Source organism: Salmo salar, chromosome 01 (assembly GCF_965601325.2).
Source record: "Salmo salar chromosome 01, fSalSal1, whole genome shotgun sequence".
Taxonomy (NCBI): domain Eukaryota; kingdom Metazoa; phylum Chordata; class Actinopteri; order Salmoniformes; family Salmonidae; genus Salmo; species Salmo salar.
In genome coordinates, this window is record NC_138291.1 from 122162501 (window position 1) to 122185658 (window position 23158).

The 23158-nt window shown below is 41.7% G+C and overlaps 1 protein-coding gene across 1 annotated transcript in view; it reads left to right on the top strand.

Annotated features, from left to right (window-relative positions):
• The window catches only part of LOC106613696 (ryanodine receptor 2), a 1296826-nt gene extending 1288893 nt beyond the window's left edge, over positions 1-7933 (top strand). Inside the window, 4 exon segments of the mRNA XM_082973418.1 lie at positions 4207-4307; positions 5936-5987; positions 7500-7526; positions 7528-7933. Of these exon segments, the coding sequence (XP_082829544.1) occupies positions 4207-4307; positions 5936-5987; positions 7500-7526; positions 7528-7596 (249 nt within the window). The 3' untranslated portion in view covers positions 7597-7933.
• Positions 7934-23158: the final 15225 nt, after the last annotated feature.

Here is a 23158-nt window from a genome sequence, read left to right on the forward strand (position 1 = left end):
GCGCCTGCAAGCTAGCGTTGGTCGTCAGTTGAACAGTGTTTCCTTCGACACGTTGGCGCGGCTGCCCGCCAGTCAGGAGTCGCCGGAGCTGCCCGCCAGTCAGGAGTCGCCGGAGCTGCCCGCCAGTCAGGAGTCGCCGGAGCTGCCCGCCAGTCAGGAGTCGCCGGAGCTGCCCGCCAGTCAGGAGTCGCGGGAGCTGCCCGCCAGTCAGGAGTCGCCGGAGCTGCCCGCCAGTCAGGAGTCGCCGGAGCTGCCCGCCAGTCAGGAGTCGCCGGAGCTGCCCCCAGTCAGGAGTCGCCGGAGCTGCCCGCCAGTCAGGAGTCGCCGGAGCTGCCCGCCAGTCAGGAGTCGCCGGAGCTGCCCGCCAGTCAGGAGCCGCCGGAGCGGCCCGCCAGTCAGGAGCCGCCGGAGCGGCCCGTCTGCCCGGAGATCCCGGAGCGGCCCGACTGCCCGGGTCTGCCGGAGCGGCCCGACTGCCCGGGTCTGCCGGAGCGGCCCGACTGCCCGGGTCTGCCGGAGCGGCCCGACTGCCCGGGTCTGCCGGAGCGGCCCGACTGCCTGGGTCTGCCGGTGCGGCCCGACTGCCCGGGTCTGCCGGAGGCCCGACTGCCCGAGTCTGCCATTGTGGCCCGACTTGCCGGATCTGCCAGGGTGGCCCGTCTGCCCGGATCTGCCAGGGTGCCCCGCCTGTCATCCGGCCCAGCCCGAGTGGCCCGCCAGTCATCCTGCCCAGCCCGAGTGGCCCGCCTGTCCTCCGGCCCAGTCAGAGTGGTCCGTCTGCCAGGGTCAGGCCGAGTGGCCCGTCTGCCCGGCGCAGCTTTCGGCGCCACCGAAGTGGGCGACGCTGAAGGTGGAGCGAGGTCGACGTCCAGCACCAGAGCCGCCTCCTATATAGGTGGGTTGGGGAGGGGGGGGTGTAGCACAGTGCCGTCGTTGACGGCAGCCACCCTCCCTTCCCTCCCTTATTGTTTAGGGGGTATTGTTTATTGGTTTTGTTGGGGTATTTGGGATATTTTGGGTTTTCTTTTTTAAGGTGCATTCTGGGGTCTGCACCTTTAGGGGGGGGGTACTGTCACGTCCTGACCAGCAGAGGGCGTAATTGTATTCGTTTTGGTCAGGACGTGGCAGAGTTTTTGTTTTTCTATGTTTAGTTAATTGAGGTTGGACTCCCAATTGAAGGCAGGTGTGTTGAGTTGCCTTTGATTGGGAGTCCTATATAGTAGTGTGTGTTTTTCTTTGGGGTTGTGGGTAATTGTTTCTTGTTTAGTGTGTTTGCACCTGACAGGACTGTTGGCTGTCAGTATCCTTGTTTTGTTGGTTATAGTGTTCTTTCTAGTTAAATTGAAAGATTAATACTAACTCCGCTGCATTTTAGTCCATTTCTGAAGACAGCCCTTACAGTATGATATTGTGTGCATCCCAAATAATACCCTATTCCTTTTATAGTGCACTACTTTTAACCTGTTGGGGATAGGGGGCAGTATTTGCACGGCCGGATAAAAAACGTACCCGATTTAATCTGGTTACTACTCATGCCCAGTAACTAGAATATGCATATAATTGTTTGATTTGGATAGAAAATGCCCTAAAGTTTCTAAAACTGTTTGAATGGTGTCTGTGAGTATAACAGAACTCATTTGGCAGGCCAAAACCTGAGAAGATTCCAAATAGGAAGCGCCCTCTCTGACCATTTCTTGATCATCTCTATCCAAAACAGGGGATCTCTGGCATAACGTGACATTTTCTAACGCTCCCATAGGCTCTCAGAAGGCGCCAGAACGTTGAATGATGACTTTGCAGGCCATGGCTGAAAAACAGTAGCGCATTTGGTAAGTGGTCGATCTGAGAACAATGAGACTGGGGCAACGAGACTCCACCATGTTTACATTTTCAGTCTTTGAACGAAAACAGGGTTTCCCGGTCGGAATATTAGCGCTTTTTTACGAGAAAAATCGCATTAAAAATTGATTTTAAACAGCGTTTGACATGCTTCACGGTAATGGAATATTTAGAATTTTTTTGTCACGAAACGCGTCGGGCGCGTCACCCTTCTCTACCCTTCGGATAGTGTCTTGAACGCACGAACAAAACGCTGCTATTTGGATATAACTATGGATTATTTGGAACCAAACCAACATTTGTTATTGAAGTAGAAGTCCTGGGAGTGCATTCTGACGAAGAACAGCAAAGGTAATCCAATTTTTCTTATAGTAAATCTGAGTTTGGTGAGTACCAAACTTGGTGGGTGTCAAAATAGCTAGCCTGTGATGGCCGGGCTATCTACTCAGAATATTGCAAAATGTGCTTTCACCGAAAAGCTATTTTAAAATCGGACATAGCGATTGCATAAAGGAGTTCTTTATCTATAATTCTTAAAATAATTGTTATGTTTTTTGTGAACGTTTATCGTGAGTAATTTAGTAAATTCACCGGAAGTGTTCGGTGGGAATGCTAGTCACATGCTAGTCACATGCTAATGTAAAAAGCTGGTTTTTGATATAAATATGAACTTGATTGAACAAAACATGCATGTATTGTATAACATAATGTCCTAGGAGTGTCATCTGATGCAGATCATCAAAGGTTAGTGCTGCATTTAGCTGTGGTTTTGGTTTTTGTGACATTATATGCTAGCTTGAAAAATGGGTGTCTGATTATTTCTGGCTGGGTACTCTGCTGACATAATCTAATGTTTTGCTTTCGTTGTAAAGCCTTTTTGAAATCGGACAGTGTGGTTAGATTAACGAGAGTCTTGTCTTTAAAATGGTGTAAAATAGTCATATGTTTGAGAAATTGAAGTAATAGCATTTCATGGCTATTTGAATAGCGCGCCACGGGATTCCACTGGCTGTTGAGCCCATAGAGGTTAACCAGAGCCCTGTAGGCCATGGTAAAAAAAAGTAGTGCACTACATAGGGAATAGGGTGCCGTTTGGGAAGGCATCCATGGACACTAGGGCTAGATGACTCCTAGTCGTAGGGAGGGGAGGCAAAGCAGCAATGATTGAATGTATTGTCAGCTGAAGGGCTATTGACTGGTTATGTTAAAACCAACTCATCTGACAGGAAAATCATAACTGGTATCTGACACCATGAGTTCTCTAACCTCTCCATGGTTAGTTGACAAGTTGAATCAGGTGAGCTAGCTGTGGAATAGTTAAATACATGGAACTGTTGGGGTCCTGAGGAGAGGTTGAAGAACGTCTGGGGACCAGAGGATAGGTTGGAGAACGTCTGGGGACCAGAGGAGAGGTTGGAGAACGTCTAGGGACCTGAGGAGAGGTTGGAGAACGTCTGGGGACCAGAGGAGAGGTTGGAGAAGGTCTAGGGACCTGAGGAGAGGTTGGAGAACCCTCTAGGGACATGAGAATGTCTGGGGACCAGAGAAGACGTTGGAGAACGTCTGGGGGTCCTGAGGAGAGGTTGGAGAACGTCTGGGGAGCAGAGAAGACGTTGGAGAATGTCTGGGGGTCCTGAGAAGAGGTTGGAGAACGTCTAGAGACCTGAGGAGAGGTTGGAGAACCCTCTAGGGACATGAGAATGTCTGGGGACCAGAGAAGACGTTGGAGAACGTCTGGGGGTCCTGAGGAGAGGTTGGAGAACGTCTGGGGAGCAGAGAAGACGGTGGAGAATGTCTGGGGGTCCTGAGAAGAGGTTGGAGAACGTCTGGGGACCAGAGAAGACGTCGGAGAACGTCTGGGGGTCCTGAGGAGAGGTTGAAGAACGTCTGGGGACCAGAGAAGACGTTGGAGAACGTCTGGGGGTCCTGAGGAGAGGTTGAAGAACGTCTGGGGACCAGAGGAGATGTTGGAGAATGTCTGGGGGTCCCGAGGAGAGGTTGGAGAACGTCTGGGGGTCCTGAGGAGAGGTTGAAGAACGTCTGGGGACCAGAGAAGACGTTGGAGAACGTCTGGGGGTCCCGAGGAGACGTTGGAGAACGTCTGGGGATCCCGAGGAGAGGTTGAAGAACGTCTGGGGGACCTGAGGAGAGGTTGAAGAACCACTGTCTTATACAGTCTGATGCTCTGGATCTGTGTCTTCCCTCATTGTAGAATTTGGTGATAGATGTGAAACACTGGTGTTGGAAACTCAAAATGAGATGAATCTGAGCCGTCTTGCCCCTGTGTCGAGTGACATGTAGAGAGATGAGGTTGGCTGGCAGCATCACACTGGCAGCATCACATACAGACTTGTCTTTCTCTTGCAGACCAAATGCTTCATCTGCGGAATAGGAAACGACTACTTTGACACAGTACCTCACGGCTTCGAAACCCACACCCTGCAGGAGCACAACTTGGCCAACTATCTGTGAGTAGAGACATACGTCCACCCCTGTCGTCTCCAGTCAGTGTCCAGAGTCTGTCAGAGACATACGTCCACCCCTGTCGTCTCCAGTCAGTGTCCAGAGTCTGTCAGAGACATACGTCCACCCCCTGTCGTCTCCAGTCAGTGTCCAGAGTCTGTCAGAGACATACGTCCACCCCCTTTTGTCTCCAGTCAGTGTCCAGAGTCTGTCAGAGACATACGTCCACCCTGTCATCTCCACTCAGTGTCCAGAGTCTGTCAGAGACTTACGTCCCACCCTGTCATCTCCAGTCAGTGTCCAGAGTCTGTTAGAGACATACGTCCACCCTGTCATCTCCAGTCAGTGTCCTCTCAGAGACATACGTCCACCCTGTCATCTCCAGTCAGTGTCCAGAGTCTGTCAGAGACATACGTCCACCCCTGTCATCTCCAGTCAGTGTCCAGAGTCTGTCAGAGACATACAGTACGTCCCCCCCTGTCATCTCCAGTCAGTGTCCAGAGTCTGTCAGAGACATACGTCCACCCTGTCATCTCCAGTCAGTGTCCGTCAGAGACATACGTCCACCCTGTCATCTCCAGTCAGTGTCCAGAGTCTGTCAGAGACATACGTCCCCACCTGTCATTTCCAGTCAGTGTCCAGAGTCTGTCAGAGATATATGTCCACCCTGTCATCTCCAGTCGGTGTCCAGAGTCTGTCAGAGACAAACGTCCACCCTGTCATCTCCAGTCAGTGTCCAGAGTCTGTCAGAGACATACGTCCACCCTGTCATCTCCAGTCAGTGTCCGTCAGAGACATACGTCCACCCTGTCATCTCCAGTCAGTGTCCAGAGTCTGTCAGAGACATACGTCCCCACCTGTCATTTCCAGTCAGTGTCCAGAGTCTGTCAGAGATATATGTCCACCCTATCATCTCCAGTCGGTGTCCAGAGTCTGTCAGAGACAAACGTCCACCCTGTCATCTCCAGTCAGTGTCCAGAGTCTGTCAGGGACATACGTCCACCCTGTCATCTCCAGTCAGTGTCCAGACTCTGTTAGAGGGGACAGAGTTATGAGGTTTAGCTTACTACTGTGTCCACTTCCCCCCCTCTTTAATTTTTTTTATTTTAAATTTTAACTTTATTTAACTAGGCAAGTAAGTTAAGAACAAATTCTTATTTTCAATGACAGCCTAGGAACAGTGGGTTAACTGCCTTGTTCAGGTGCAGAAATGTTGTCTTGTTGGTTCTGCAGAACAGCTAGAGTGAAAAGGAGTGGGAAATCATAAACAAAGTTTTGTCCCCACCTCTGTTTTTTGGAATAAAGATGAGGGATGGGACTGGAGAAATGGAACCACTCTCAAATTCCTAGACAGAGCTATGGACGACTGACCATCCATGAGATCTTAACGATGGTTTAACCATGTTTTAGAGACTGTACAGGGGTTGTCGACTTTGTTACCGAACACTGGAATAACAAAAGCTTGTATTTTGGGTTTGTGATGTTGACTTTGTTACCAAACACTGGAATAACAAAATCTTGTATTTTTGGGTTTGTGATGCGATATGAAAGTTAAACTATCTGTCAGCTGTCTGATTGAAATGATCCTAATTCTAAATGCCTTTCTGTTTTGTGGCCCTTTTTTGCTTTCCAGCTTTTTTGTGATGTATCTCATTAACAAAGATGAAACAGAGCACACAGGCCAGGTAAGAGTCTCAGGTTTACACCTCAAATGGCACCTGATTCCATATGTAGTGCACTCCTTTTGACCAGAGCACATAGGGTCCATAGGGTCCCTAGTCAAATGTAGTGCACTATAAAGGTAATAGGGTACGATTTTGGACACAAGTACACACAAAATAGACTTTTCCTTCCATCACTCACACAACAATCTTATTCCTCCCCAGTGTTGTTAGCTCTGCACCGCACCTCAGAGGAGAAAACACCTTTATTGTTTCATCAGCATTATGCTCCGTCACTCTCTGAACACACACTTAGATTTGTAGAAAAGAGAATAATTTGACGTCAGGGAAATGACTACAACACATACAAACCAGGAAGAGAACCATTTAACCTCAGGGAAATGACTACAACACATACAAACCAGGAAGAGAACCATTTAACCTCCAGGGAAATGACTACAACACATACAAACCAGGAAGAGAACCATTTGACCTCAGGGAAATGACTACAACACATACGAACCAGGAAGAGAACCATTTAACCTCAGGGAAATGACTACAACACATACAAACCAGGAAGAGAACCATTTAACCTCAGGGAAATGACTACAACACATACGAACCAGGAAGAGAACCATTTAACCTCAGGGAAATGACTACAACACATATGAACCAGGAAGAGAACCATTTAACCTCCAGGGAAATGACTACAACACATACAAACCAGGAAGAGAACCATTTAACCTCAGGGAAATGACTACAACACATACAAACCAGGAAGAGAACCATTTGACCTCAGGGAAATGATTACAACGCATACAAACCAGGAAGAGAACCATTTAACCTCAGGGAAATAAAAAATTCCAAAAAGACAAATCTCCAGATCACGTAGGCCACATTTGTCCAGGTTATCATTTTCATTGCACCTTAGTGAAGTTACTGTATGTTAGTAGAGAGAACATTGACTTGTGACTGTAGAGGTACATTATCCTGGATGGTAGCCATCTTTATTACAACTTGTTATATATTAAATCAACCGTCTGATACCCCTCCCTTTCCTCCCCTCCCTCCCCCCTTCCCTCTCTATCCTCCCCTCCCTCCCCCTTCCCTCTCTATCCTCCCCTCCCCTCCCATTTCCCTCTCTATCCCTCCCCTCCCTCCCCCTTCCCTCTCTATCCTCCCTTCCCTCCCTCCCCCTTCCCTCTCTATCCTTCCCTCCCTCCCCCTTCCCTCTCTATCCTTCCCTCCTCCCCCCTTCCCTCTCTATCCTTCCCTCCTCCCCCCTTCCCTCTCTATCCTTCCCTCCCTCCCCTTCCCTCTCTATCCTTCCTCCCCTCCCTCCCCCCTTCCCTCTCCCTCCTCCCCTCCCTCCCCCCTTCCCTCTCTATCCTTCCCTCCCTCCCCCTTCCCTCTCTATCCTCCCCTCCCTCCCTCCCCCTTCCCTCTCCCTCCTTCCCTCCCTCCCCCTTCCCTCTCTATCCTTCCTCCCCTCCCCCCCTTCCCTCTCTATCCTCCCCCCCTCCCCCCTGTCTCCAGGAGTCGTACGTGTGGAAGATGTATCAGAGAACGGTGTTGGGAATTCTTCCCTGCAGGAGACTGTTTCCGCAAACAATACGAAGACCAGCTCAACTGATGACTTGAATCACCTGATCAATTCAACTGACTACTGATCAGCTGATCTATTGATCCAGATGCAGAGACTCGTCCTTTCTATACTGATCAATGTGAAAGAGGGGCTGTTTCGTCACCTTCCTTCGTCAGCTAGCCCCACGCCGTTTGGAAATGCTTTCCAGACACTGTACATAATAATATAATAACGCTGATTATTTAACTGTATAATGTCCTTCCTTGGGGTACATTTGGAACACACGGCTGTGTTTTGACCTTTTTGAGGAGTTTTTGAGGACTTAATGCTTCATCTATACATTTGCTTTTAATAATTCCACATTGATGACAAGCAAACTAAATGATTGGAGGGGAGATGGGGGGGGGGGGGGGGGATGCTGAAGAAAAGGAGGAGATAAAAAAGGACTAAAACCAAACTGCTTTGTGGGATATCCATGAGACGTGTTTCTCCAGAGAACACATGAATGAATTAAAAAAGGCTGTTTTGTTGCTCGTCCTCTAACGCCTCAGGAATGACATGGCGTACAGTACTGTACAGTACATACAGTAGATGGAGGGCAGGCCCAGCGGCTGGAGGGCAGGCACAGCGGATAGAGGGCTGGACCAAAGGGGGAGACATGATGAGGAAACAGTTCCTTACCAAGCCGGGTCTGAGCAGAGCTATGCAAGCTGGAGAAATGAGAGGAATGTTTAGATGGCATCATCAACACATCATGTGGAGACTGATACACACGGGGGGGGGGGGGGGGGGCTGATGTTTCTGAAACATAAACGATGGGAGTCTGTGTGTGTGTGTGTGTGTCTGGGAGACAGGCGTGGACGGATTGTGTGTGTTGGAGATAAGACAAGGAGGAAGGATGATAGAGAGTGAAGGAGGGAGGGAGGGAGAAAGAAAGAGAGCGAGAAGGATGAGAGGGAGGGAGGGAGGGAGAAAGAGAGAGAAAGAGAGAGAAAAGGATGAGAGAGAGAGAGAATGAAGGAGGGAGGGAGGATGAGAAAGCGAGAGAGCGAGAGAGCGAGAAGGATGAGAGGGAGAGAGAGAGGGGAGAGAGAGAGAGAGAATGAAGGAGGGAGGGAGGGAGAGAGAGAAGGATGAGAGAGAGAGAAGGAGAGAGAGAGTGAGGGAGGGAGGGAGAGAGAGAGAGAATGAAGGAGGGAAGGAGGGAGAGAGAGAAGGATGAGAGAGAGAGAAGGAGGGAGGGAGGGAGGGAGGGAGGGAGGGAGGGAGGGAGGGAGGGAGGGAGGGAGGGAGGGGGGGAGAGAGAGAGAGAGAATGAAGGAGGGAGGGAGGGAGAATATGGGGTCTTCTTCATATCGAACTCTGGACACTGGTATCTCACCACTTGTTCTTTTGGGGGGGGGGGGGTACTGCTCTTATGCAATCCAGCAACATAGTTAACTCTTTATATACAAGTTCTACAAAACATCTCAGAAAATATGTTTCATTGCATGTTTATTATGCAAGTTTAATGAAAACTTTAAGGAATAAAGACGACGTAAGATTGATCTTTGTCACAATCAAAATGTTTTGTCTAGGGTTCAAGATGACTTCGACCAAGACCATCTCTATAGTATTTACGTGTTGTGGGCCGTCGGTGTAAAATTTACAGACCATCAGCCAAGAATACCGATCAAATAATACTGGGTCATCTGCTTTCTTTCATCCTCACACTGTGTTTTATTAATAAGGTAACGGCCCATAGTGCTTTGGGCCAAAAGTAGTGCACTATATAGGGACTAGTTTTACATTTGGGAAACAAGACTCATTCTGTTGAAGCTGAAGCAATACTCATTCAGGGACTCATGGAATATAGTTATGTTAAGTGACGACAACATACAAGCCTGTTCCATTTTGTTTCACATCATTATGTAAACTAACAACATACAAGCCTGCTCCATTTTGTTTCACATCATTATGTAAACTGACAACAACATACAAGCCTGCTCCATTTTGTTTCACATCATTATGTAAACTAATAACAACATACAAGCCTGCTCCCATTTTGTTTCACATCATTATGTAAACTAACAACAACATACAAGCCTGCTCCATTTTGTTTCACATCATTATGTAAACTAACAACAACATACAAGCCTGCTCCATTTTGTTTCACATCATTATGTAAACTAACAACAACATACAAGCCTGCTCCATTTTGTTTCACATCATTATGTAAACTAACAACATACAAGCCTGCTCCATTTTGTTATCACATCATTATGTAAACTAACAACAACATACAAGCCTGCTCCATTTTGTTTCTCATCAATATGCCAATAAAGTTATTTGTAAATAAAGTTAAGTACTTAATAAACTGAAGTGGTTTGGCCTAGTTAGTAACCACTAGCAGCTGTTAATGGGGAGAAGGCTACATACAGTATGTACACCAGCCGTGAGATAGTCTTTCTGTTTTATTATATAATAATTGTTTAAAATGACGGTCATTCATCAAACCATCGCCTACTTTCATTCCCATGTAATTTACAACAAAAAATAGATTTTTCTTACTTGTTATACAGAATAATTGTGAAACCATTGCAATAACAGATCAACGGGCTTCAGCTTACTTAATAAGTGGTCGCCAATATTTGACTGGTGTAATGAATATTGAACACCGATCTCACAGTAATACCAATGACAAATAACCTGTCGCCATAATACTGTACCGTGTAGAGTTGTGAGTACCTGCGTGTGACCTGCTGTACAAGGGGAAGCTAAGATACAAATGGAGCTGCATGATTTTTGTAAAATAAAATGATTATTTATTGATGCGTGGAGAGGAGAACATTCTTGCCATGCCAGTGAGAGGCTCAGCTCAGCTAGCTAGCTCAGCCTCTGTAAGCCGAAAGTCAACCAGATACCTTTTATCAGTCCATCTCTGGGGGGCCAGAGAACCTTTATCTCTGGGGGGCCAGGGACCCTTTATCAGTCCGTCTCTGGGGGGCCAGGGACCCTTTATCAGTCCATGTCTGGGGGGCCAGGGACCCTTTATCAGTCCATCTCTGGGGGGCCAGATACCCTTTATCTCTGGGGGGCCAGGGAACCTTTATTTCTGGGGGGCCGGAGAACCCTTTATCTCTGGGGGGCCAGAGAACCTTTATCAGTCCATCTCTGGGGGGACCAGAGAACCTTTATCTCTGGGGGGCCAGGGAACCTTTATCAGTCCATCTCTGGGTGGCCAGAGACCCTTTATCAGTCCATCTCTGGGGGGCCAGAGACCCTTTATCTCTGGGGGGCCAGGGAACCTTTATCAGTCCATCTCTGGGGAGCCAGAGAACCTTTATCAGTCCATCTCTGGGGGGGCCAGAGACCCTTTATCTCTGGGGGGCCAGAGACCCTTTATCATTCCATCTCTGGATGGCCAGAGATCCTTTATCTCTGGGGGCCCAGAGACCCTTAATCAGTCCTTCTCTGGGGGGCCAGGGACTCTTTATCTCTGGAAGGCCAGAGACTCTTTATCAGTCCATCTCTGGGGGGCCGGGGACCCTTTATCTCTGGAAGGACAGAGACTCTTTATCAGTCCATCTCTGGGGGGCCAGAGACACTTTATCAGTCCATATCTGGGGGCCAGAGACCCTTTATCATTCCATCTCTGGATGGCCAGAGATCCTTTATCTCTGGGGGCCAGAGACCCTTAATAAGTACTTCTCTGGGGGGGGCCAGAGAACCTTTATCTCTGGGGGGGCCAGGGAATGGAGGAGAGGAGAAGAGAAGATGAGAACAGAGGATGAGAGGGAGGGAACGGGTGGAGAGGACACAATGACCATCCCAAACAGCCACAGGCAGAACTGACAACATATAATGAATTAGTAGTGCTTACAGGTGGAGTGGAGGAGGAGAAACGTCCATCCCATTTCAACATGTCCGTCCACATGGAATAGAAAAGCTGAAAAGGCCTGAACCCCAGTCTGGGTCCTGAAGGTGAGTGATAGATGGGAGAGCCAGAAAGCACAGCAGTATTCCTAATGACCATATTATTACAGGACACGTCACTATGTCAACAGTATTCCTAATGACCATATTATAACAGATACAGGACACGTCACTATGTCAACAGTATTCCTAATGACCATATTATAACAGGACACGTCACTATGTCAACAGTATTCCTAATGGCCATATTATTACAGGACACGTCACTATGTCAATAGTATTCCTAATGACAATATTATTACAGATACAGGAAACGTCTCTATGTCAACAGTATTCCTAATGACAATATTATTACAGATACAGGACACATCACTATGTCAACAGTATTCCTAATGACCATATTACAGGACAAGTCACTATGTCAACAGTATTCCTAATGACCATATTATAACAGATACAGGACACGTCACTATGTCAACAGTATTCCTAATGACCATATTATTAAGGGACACGTCACTATGTCAACAGTATTCCTAATGACCATATTATTACAGATATAGGACACGTCACTATGTCAACAGTATTCCTTTTGACCATATTATTACAGGACACGTCACTATGTCAACAGTATTCCTACTGACCATATTATTACAGATTCAGTACACGTCACTAAGTCAACAGTATTCCTAATGACCATATTATTACAAGACATGTCACTATGTCAACAGTATTCCTAATGACCATATTATAACAGATACAGGACACGTCTCTATGTCAACAGTATTCCTAATGACAATATTATTACAGATACAGGACACATCACTATGTCAACAGTATTCCTAATGACCATATTATTACAGGACAAGTCACTATGTCAACAGTATTCCTAATGACCTTATTATAACAGATACAGGACACGTCACTATGTCAACAGTATTCCTAATGACCATATTATTACAGGACACGTCACTATGTCAACAGTATTCCTAATGACCATATTATTACAGGACACGTCACAATGTCAACAGTATTCCTAATGACCATATTATTACAGATACAGGACACGTCACTATGTCAACAGTATTCCTAATGACCATATTATAATAGATATCGGACACGTCACTATGTCAACAGTATTCCTTTTGACGGTACTATTACAGGACACGTCACTATGTCAACAGTATTCCTAATGACCATATTATTACAGATACAGTATACGTCACTAAGTCAACAGTATTCCTAATGACCATATTATTACAGGACATGTCACTATGTCAACAGTATTCCTAATGACCATATTATAACAGATACAGGACACGTCTCTATGTCAACAGTATTCCTAATGACCATATTATAACAGATACAGGACACGTCTCTATGTCAACAATATTCCTAATTACCATATTATAACAGATACTGGACACGTCACTATGTCAGCAGTATTCCTATTGACCATATTATTACAGATACAGGACACGTCACTATGTCAACAGTATTTCCAATGACCATATTATTACAGATACAGGACACGTCACTATGTTAACAGTATTCCTAATGACCATATAATTACAGATACAGGACACATCACTATGTCAACAGTATTCCTATTGACCATATTATTACAGATACAGGACACGTCACTATGTCAACAGTATTCCCAATGACCATATTTTACAGGAGACGTCACTATGTCAACAGTATTCCTAATGATCATATTATTACAGGACACATCACTATGTCATCAGTATTCCTTATGACCATATTATTACAGGACACGTCACTATGTCAACAGTATTACTAATGACCATATTATTACAGATATAGGACACGTCACTATGTCAACAGAATTCCTAATGACCATATTATTACAGGACACATCACTATGTCAACAGTATTCCTAATGACCATATTATTACAGATACAGTTCACGTCTCTATGTCAACAGTATTTCTAATGACCATATTATAACAGATATAGGACAAGTCACTATGTCTACAGTATTCCTAATGAGCTTATTATAACAGATACAGGACACGTTACTATGTCAACAGTATTCCTAATGAACATATTATAACAGGACACGTCAGTATGTAAACAGTATTCCTAAGGACCATATTATTACAGATACAGGACACGTCACTATGTCAACAGTATTCCAAATGACCATATTATTACAGATAACGGACACGTCTCTATGTCAACATTATTCCTAATGACCATCTTATAACAGATACAGGACACGTCACTATGTCAACAGTATTCCTAATGAACTTATTATTATAAATACAGGACACGTCACTATGTCAACAGTATTCCCAATGACCATATAATTACAGGACACATCACTATGTCAACAGTATTCCTAATTACCATATTATTACAGATACAGGACACGTCACTATGTCAACAGTATTCCTAATGACCATATTATTACAGATAACGGACACGTCTCTATGTCAACAGTATTCCTAATGACCATATTATTACAGATACAGGACACGTCACTATGTCAACAGTATTCCTAATGACCATATTATTACAGGACATGTCACTATGTCAACAGTATTTCTAATGACCATACTATTACAGATACAGGACACGTCACTATGTCAACAGTATTTCTAATGACCATATTATTACAGATACAGGACTCGTCACTATATTAACAGTATTCCTAATGACCATATTATTACAGGAGACGTCTCTATGTCAACAGTATTCCTAATGACCATATAAATACAGGACACGTCACTAACTCAACAGTATTCCTAATGACCATATTATTACAGGACACGTCACTATGTCAACAGTATTCCTAATGACCATATTATTACAGGACACGTCACTATGTCAACAGTATTCCTAGTGACCATATTATTACAGATACAGGACACGTCTCTATGTCAACAATATTCCTTTTGACCATATTATTACAGGACACGTCACTATGTCAACAGTATTCCTAATGACCATATTATTACAGATACAGGACACGTCACTATGTCAACAGTATTCCTAATGACCATATTATAACAGGACACGTCACTATGTCAACAGTATTCCTAATGACCATATTATTACAGGACACGTCACTATGTCAACAGTATTCCTAACCACCATATTATTACAGATACAGGACACTTCTCTATGTCAACAGTATTCCTAATGACCATATTATAACAGGACACGTCACTATGTCAACAGTATTCCTAATGACCATATTATAACAGGACACGTCACTATGTAAACAGTATTCCTAATGACCTTATTATTACAGGACACATCACTATGTCAACAGTATTCCTTATGACCATATTATTACAGTACACGTCACTATGTCAACAGTATTACTAATGACCATATTATTACAGATACATGACACGTCTATATGTCAACAGTATTCCTAATGACCATATTATAACAGGACATGTCACTATGTCAACAGTATTCCTATTGCCCATATTATTACAGGACACGTCACTATGTCAACAGTATTCCTATTGACCATATTATTACAGGACACGTCACTATGTCAACAGTATTCCTAATGACCATTTTATTACAGTTACAGGACACATCAATATGTCAACAGTATTCCTAATGACCATATTATTACAGATAAAGGACACGTCTCTATGTCAACAGTATTCCTAATGACCATATTATTACAGATAAAGGACACATCTCTATGTCAACAGTATTCCTAATGACCATATTATTACAGATACAGGACTCGTCGCTATGTCAACAGTATTCCTAATGACCATATTATAACAGATACAGGACACGTCACTATGTCAACAGTATTCCTATTGACCATATTATTACAGATACAGGACACGTCACTATGTCAACAGTATTCCTAATGACCATATTATAACAGGACACGTCACTATGTCAACAGTATTCCTAACGACCATATTATTACAGATACAGGACACGTCTCTATGTCAACAGTATTCCTAATGACCATATTATAACAGGACACGTCACTATGTCAACAGTATTCCTAATGACCATATTATAACAGGACACGTCACTATGTAAACAGTATTCCTAATGACCTTATTATTACAGGACACATCACTATGTCAACAGTATTCCTTATGACCATATTATTACAGTACACGTCACTATGTCAACAGTATTACTAATGACCATATTATTACAGATACATGACACGTCTCTATGTCAACAGTATTCCTAATGACCATATTATAACAGGACATGTCACTATGTCAACAGTATTCCTATTGCCCATATTATTACAGGACACGTCACTATGTCAACAGTATTCCTATTGACCATATTATTACAGGACACGTCACTATGTCAACAGTATTCCTAATGACCATTTTATTACAGTTACAGGACACATCAATATGTCAACAGTATTCCTAATGACCATATTATTACAGATAAAGGACACGTCTCTATGTCAACAGTATTCCTAATGACCATATTATTACAGATAAAGGACACATCTCTATGTCAACAGTATTCCTAATGACCATATTATTACAGATACAGGACTCGTCGCTATGTCAACAGTATTCCTAATGACCATATTATAACAGATACAGGACACGTCACTATGTCAACAGTATTCCTATTGACCATATTATTACAGATACAGGACACGTCACTATGTCAACAGTATTCCTAATGACCATATTATAACAGGACACGTCAGTATGTCAACAGTATTCCTAAGGACCATATTATAACAGGACACGTCACTATGTCAACAGTATTCCTAATGACCTTATTATTACAGGACACATCACTATGTCAACAGTATTCCTTATGACCATATTATTACAGTACACGTCACTATGTCAACAGTATTACTAATGACCATATTATTACAGATACATGACACGTCTCTATGTCAACAGTATTCCTAATGACCATATTATAACAGGACATGTCACTATGTCAACAGTATTGCTATTGACCATATTATTACAGGACACGTCTCTATGTCAACAGTATTCCTATTGACCATATTATTACAGGACATGTCACTATGTCAACAGTATTCCTAATGACCATTTTATTACAGGACACGTCACAATGTCAACAGTATTCCTAATGACCATATTATTACAGATACAGGACACGTCTCTATGTCAACAGTATTCCTAATTACCATATTATAACAGATACTGGACACGTCACTATGTCAGCAGTATTCCTATTGACCATATTATTACAGATACAGGACACGTCACTATGTCAACAGTATTCCCAATGACCATATTTTACAGGAGACGTCACTATGTCAACAGTATTCCTAATGACCATATTATTACAGGACACATCACTATGTCATCAGTAATCCTTATGACCATATTATTACAGGACACGTCACTATGTCAACAGTATTACTAATGACCATATTATTACAGATATAGGACACGTCACTATGTCAACAGTATTCCTAATGACCATATTATTACAGGACACATCACTATGTCAACAGTATTCCTAATGACCATATTATTACAGATACAGTTCACGTCTCTATGTCAACAGTATTTCTAATGACCATATTATAACAGATATAGGACAAGTCACTATGTCTACAGTATTCCTAATGAGCATATTATAACAGATACAGGACACGTCACTATGTCAACAGTATTCCTAATGACCATCTTATAACAGATACAGGACACGTCACTATGTCAACAGTATTCCTAATGAACATATTATTATAAATACAGGACACGTCACTATGTCAACAGTATTCCCAATGACCATATAATTACAGGACACATCACTATGTCAACAGTATTCCTAATTACCATATTATTACAGATACAGGACACGTCACTATGTCAACAGTATTCCTAATGACCATATTATTACAGATAACGGACACGTCTCTATGTCAACAGTATTCCTAATGACCATATTATTACAGATACAGGACACGTCACTATGTCAACAGTATTCCTAATGACCATATTATTACAGATACAGGACACGTCACTATGTCAACAGTATTCCTAATGACCATATTTTTACAGGACACGTCACTATGTCAACAGTATTCCTAATGACCATATTATTACAGGACACGTCAGTATGTCAACAGTATTCCTAATGACCATATTATTACAGGACACGTCACTATGTCAACAGTATTCCTAATGACCATATTATTACAGATACAGGACACGTCACTATGTCAACAGTATTCCTAATGACCATATTATTACAGATACAGGACACGTCACTATGTCAACAGTATTCCTAATGACCATATTATAACAGGACACGTAACTATGTCAACAGTATTCCTAATGACCATATTATTACAGGACACGTCACTATGTCAACAGTATTCCTAACGACCATATTATTACAGATACAGGACACGTCTCTATGTCAACAGTATTCCTAATGACCATATTATAACAGGACACGTCTCTATGTCAACAGTATTCCTAATGACCATATTATAACAGGACACGTCACTATGTAAACAGTATTCCTAATGACCTTATTATTACAGGACACATCACTATGTCAACATTATTCCTTATGACCATATTATTACAGTACACGTCACTATGTCAACAGTATTTCTAATGACCATATTATTACAGATACATGACACGTCTCTATGTCAACAGTATTCCTAATGACCATATTATAACAGGACATGTCACTATGTCAACAGTATTCCTATTGCCCATATTATTACAGGACACGTCACTATGTCAACAGTATTCCTATTGACCATATTATTACAGGACACGTCACTATGTCAACAGTATTCCTAATGACCATTTTATTACAGTTACAGGACACATCAATATGTCAACAGTATTCCTAATGACCATATTATTACAGATAAAGGACACGTCTCTATGTCAACAGTATTCCTAATGACCATATTATTACAGATACAGGACACGTCTCTATGTCAACAGTATTCCTAATTACCATATTATTACAGGACATGTCACTATGTCAACAGTATTCCTAATGACCATATTATAACAGATACAGGACACGTCTCTATGTCAACAGTATTCCTAATTACCATATTATTACAGGACATGTCACTATGTCAACAGTATTCCTAATGACCATATTATAACAGATACAGGACACGTCTCTATGTCAACAGTATTCCTAATGACCATATTATAACAGATACAGGACACGTCTCTATGTCAACAGTATTCCTAATTACCATATTATAACAGATACTGGACACGTCACTATGTCAGCAGTATTCCAATTGACCATATTATTACAGATACAGGACACGTCACTATGTCAACAGTATTCCCAATGACCATATATTACAGGACACATCACTATGTCAACAGTATTCCTAATTACCATATTATTACAGATACAGGACACGTCACTATGTCAACAGTATTCCTAATGACCATATTATTACAGATAACGGACACGTCTCTATGTCAACAGTATTCCTAATGACCATATTATTACAGATACAGGACACGTCACTATGTCAACAGTATTCCTAATGACCATATTATTACAGGACATGTCACTATGTCAACAGTATTTCTAATGACCATACTATTACAGATACAGGACACGTCACTATGTCAACAGTATTCCTAATGACCATATTATTACAGATAACGGACACATCACTATGTCAACAGTATTTCTAATGACCATATTATTACAGATACAGGACACGTCTCTATGTCAACAGTATTTCTAATGACCATATTATTACAGATACAGGACACGTCACTAACTCAACAGTATTCCTAATGACCATATTATTACAGGACACGTCACTATGTCAACAGTATTCCTAATGACCATATTATTACAGATACAGGACACGTCACTATGTCAACTGTATTCCTAATTACCATATTATAACAGGACACGTCACTATGTCAACAGTATTCCTAATGACTTTATTATTACAGGACACATCACTATGTCAACAGTATTCCTTATGACCATATTATTACAGGACACGTCACTATGTCAACAGTATTACTAATGACCATATTATTACAGATACAGGACACGTCTCTATGTCAACAGTATTCCTAATGACCATATTATTACAGGACAAGTCACTATGTCAACAGTATTCCTAATGACCTTATTATAACAGATACAGGACACGTCACTATGTCAACAGTAATCCTAATGACCATATTATTACAGGACACGTCACTATGTCAACAGTATTCCTAATGACCATATTATTACAGGACACGTCACAATGTCAACAGTATTCCTAATGACCATATTATTACAGATACAGGACACGTCACTATGTCAACAGTATTCCTAATGACCATATTATAATAGATATCGGACACGTCACTATGTCAACAGTATTCCTTTTGACGATATTATTACAGGACACGTCACTATGTCAACAGTATTCCTAATGACCATATTATTACAGATACAGTACACGTCACTAAGTCAACAGTATTCCTAATGACCATATTATTACAGGACATGTCACTATGTCAACAGTATTCCTAATGACCATATTATAACAGATACAGGACACGTCTCTATGTCAACAGTATTCCTAATGACCATATTATAACAGATACAGTACACGTCACTAAGTCAACAGTATTCCTAATGACCATATTATTACAGGACATGTCACTATGTCAACAGTATTCCTAATGACCATATTATAACAGATACAGGACACGTCTCTATGTCAACAGTATTCCTAATGACCATATTATAACAGATACAGGACACGTCTCTATGTCAACAGTATTCCTAATTACCATATTATAACAGAAACTGGACACGTCACTATGTCAGCAGTATTCCTATTGACCATATTATTACAGATACAGGACACATCACTATGTCAACAGTATTCCTATTGACCATATTATTTCAGATACAGGACACGTCACTATGTCAACAGTATTCCCAATGACCATATTTTACAGGAGACGTCACTATGTCAACAGTATTCCTAATGACCATATTATTACAGGACACATCACTATGTCATCAGTATTCCTTATGACCATATTATTACAGGACACGTCACTATGTCAACAGTATTACTAATGACCATATTATTACAGATATAGGACACGTCACTATGTCAACAGTATTCCTAATGACCATATTTTTACAGGACACATCACTATGTCAACAGTATTGCTAATGACCATATTATTACAGATACAGTTCACGTCTCTATGTCAACAGTATTTCTAATGACCATATTATAACAGATATAGGACAAGTCACTATGTCTACAGTATTCCTAATGAGCATATTATTACAGATACAGGACACGTCACTATGTCAACAGTATTCCTAATGAACATATTATAACAGGACACGTCAGTATGTAAACAGTATTCCTAAGGACCATATTATTACAGATACAGGACACGTCACTATGTCAACAGTATTCCTAATGACCATATTATTACAGATAACGGACACGTCTCTATGTCAACAGTATTCCTAATGACCATCTTATAACAGATACAGGACACGTCACTATGTCAACAGTATTCCTAATGAACATATTATTATAAATACAGGACACGTCACTATGTCAACAGTATTCCCAATGACCATATAATTACAGGACACATCACTATGTGAACAGTATTCCTAATTACCATATTATTACAGATACAGGACACGTCACTATGTCAACAGTATTCCTAATGACCATATTATTACAGATAACGGACACGTCTCTATGTCAACAGTATTCCTAATGACCATATTATTACAGATACAGGACACGTCACTATGTCAACAGTATTCCTAATGACCATATTATTACAGGAGACGTCTCTATGTCAACAGTATTCCTAATGACCATATAAATACAGGACACGTCACTATGTCAACAGTATTCCTAATGACCATATTATTACAGGACACGTCACTAACTCAACAGTATTCCTAATGACCATATTATTACAGGACACGTCACTATGTCAACAGTATTCCTAGTGACCATATTATTACAGGACACATAACTATGTCAACAATATTCCTAATTACCATTTTATTACAGGACACGGCACTATGTCAACAGTATTCCTATTGACCATACTATTACAGATACAGGACACGTCTCTATGTAAACAGTATTTCTCATGACCATATTATAACAGATACAGGACACGTCACTATGTCAACAGTATTCCTAATGACCATATTATTACAGATACAGGACACGTCACTATGTCAACTCTATTCCTAATTACCATATTATAACAGGACACGTCACTATGTCAACAGTATTCCTAATGGCCATATTATAACAGGACACGTCACTATGTCAACAGTATTCCTAATGACCATATTATTACAGGACACGTCACTATGTCAACATTATTCCTAATGACCATATTATTACAGATACAGGACACGTCTCTATGTCAACAGTATTCCTAATGACCATATTATAACAGGACACGTCACTTTGTCAACAGTATTCGTAATGACCATATTATAACAGGACACGTCACTATGTAAACAGTATTCCTAATGACTTTATTATTACAGGACACATCACTATGTCAACAGTATTCCTTATGACCATATTATTACAGGACACGTCACTATGTCAACAGTATTACTAATGACCATATTATTACAGATACAGGACACGTCTCTATGTCAACAGTATTCCTAATGACAATATTATTACAGGACACGTCACTATGTCAACAGTATTCCTAATGACCATATTATTACAGATACATGACACGTCTCTATGTCAACAGTATTCCTAATGACCATATTATTACAGATACAGGACACGTCACTATGTCAACAGTATTCCTAATGACCATATTATAACAGGACACGTCACTATGTCAACAGTATTCCTATTGACCATATTATTACAGGACACGTCACTATGTCAACAGAATTCCTAATGACCATTTTATTACAGTTACAGGACACATCAATATGTCAACAGTATTCCTAATGACCATATTATTACAGATATAGGACACGTCACTATGTCAACAGTATTCCTAATGACCATATTTTTACAGATACAGGACACGTCACTATGTCAACAGTATTCCTAATGACCATATTATTACAGATACAGTACACGTCACTAAGTCAACAGTATTCCTAATGACCATATTATTACAGGACATGTCACTATGTCAACAGTATTCCTAATGACCATATTATAACAGATACAGGACACGTCTCTATGTCAACAGTATTCCTAATGACCATATTATAACAGATACAGTACACGTCACTAAGTCAACAGTATTCCTAATGACCATATTATTACAGGACATGTCACTATGTCAACAGTATTCCTAATGACCATATTATAACAGATACAGGACACGTCTCTATGTCAACAGTATTCCTAATGACCATATTATAACAGATACAGGACACGTCTCTATGTCAACAGTATTCCTAATTACCATATTATAACAGAAACTGGACACGTCACTATGTCAGCAGTATTCCTATTGACCATATTATTACAGATACAGGACACATCACTATGTCAACAGTATTCCTATTGACCATATTATTTCAGATACAGGACACGTCACTATGTCAACAGTATTCCCAATGACCATATTTTACAGGAGACGTCACTATGTCAACAGTATTCCTAATGACCATATTATTACAGGACACATCACTATGTCATCAGTATTCCTTATGA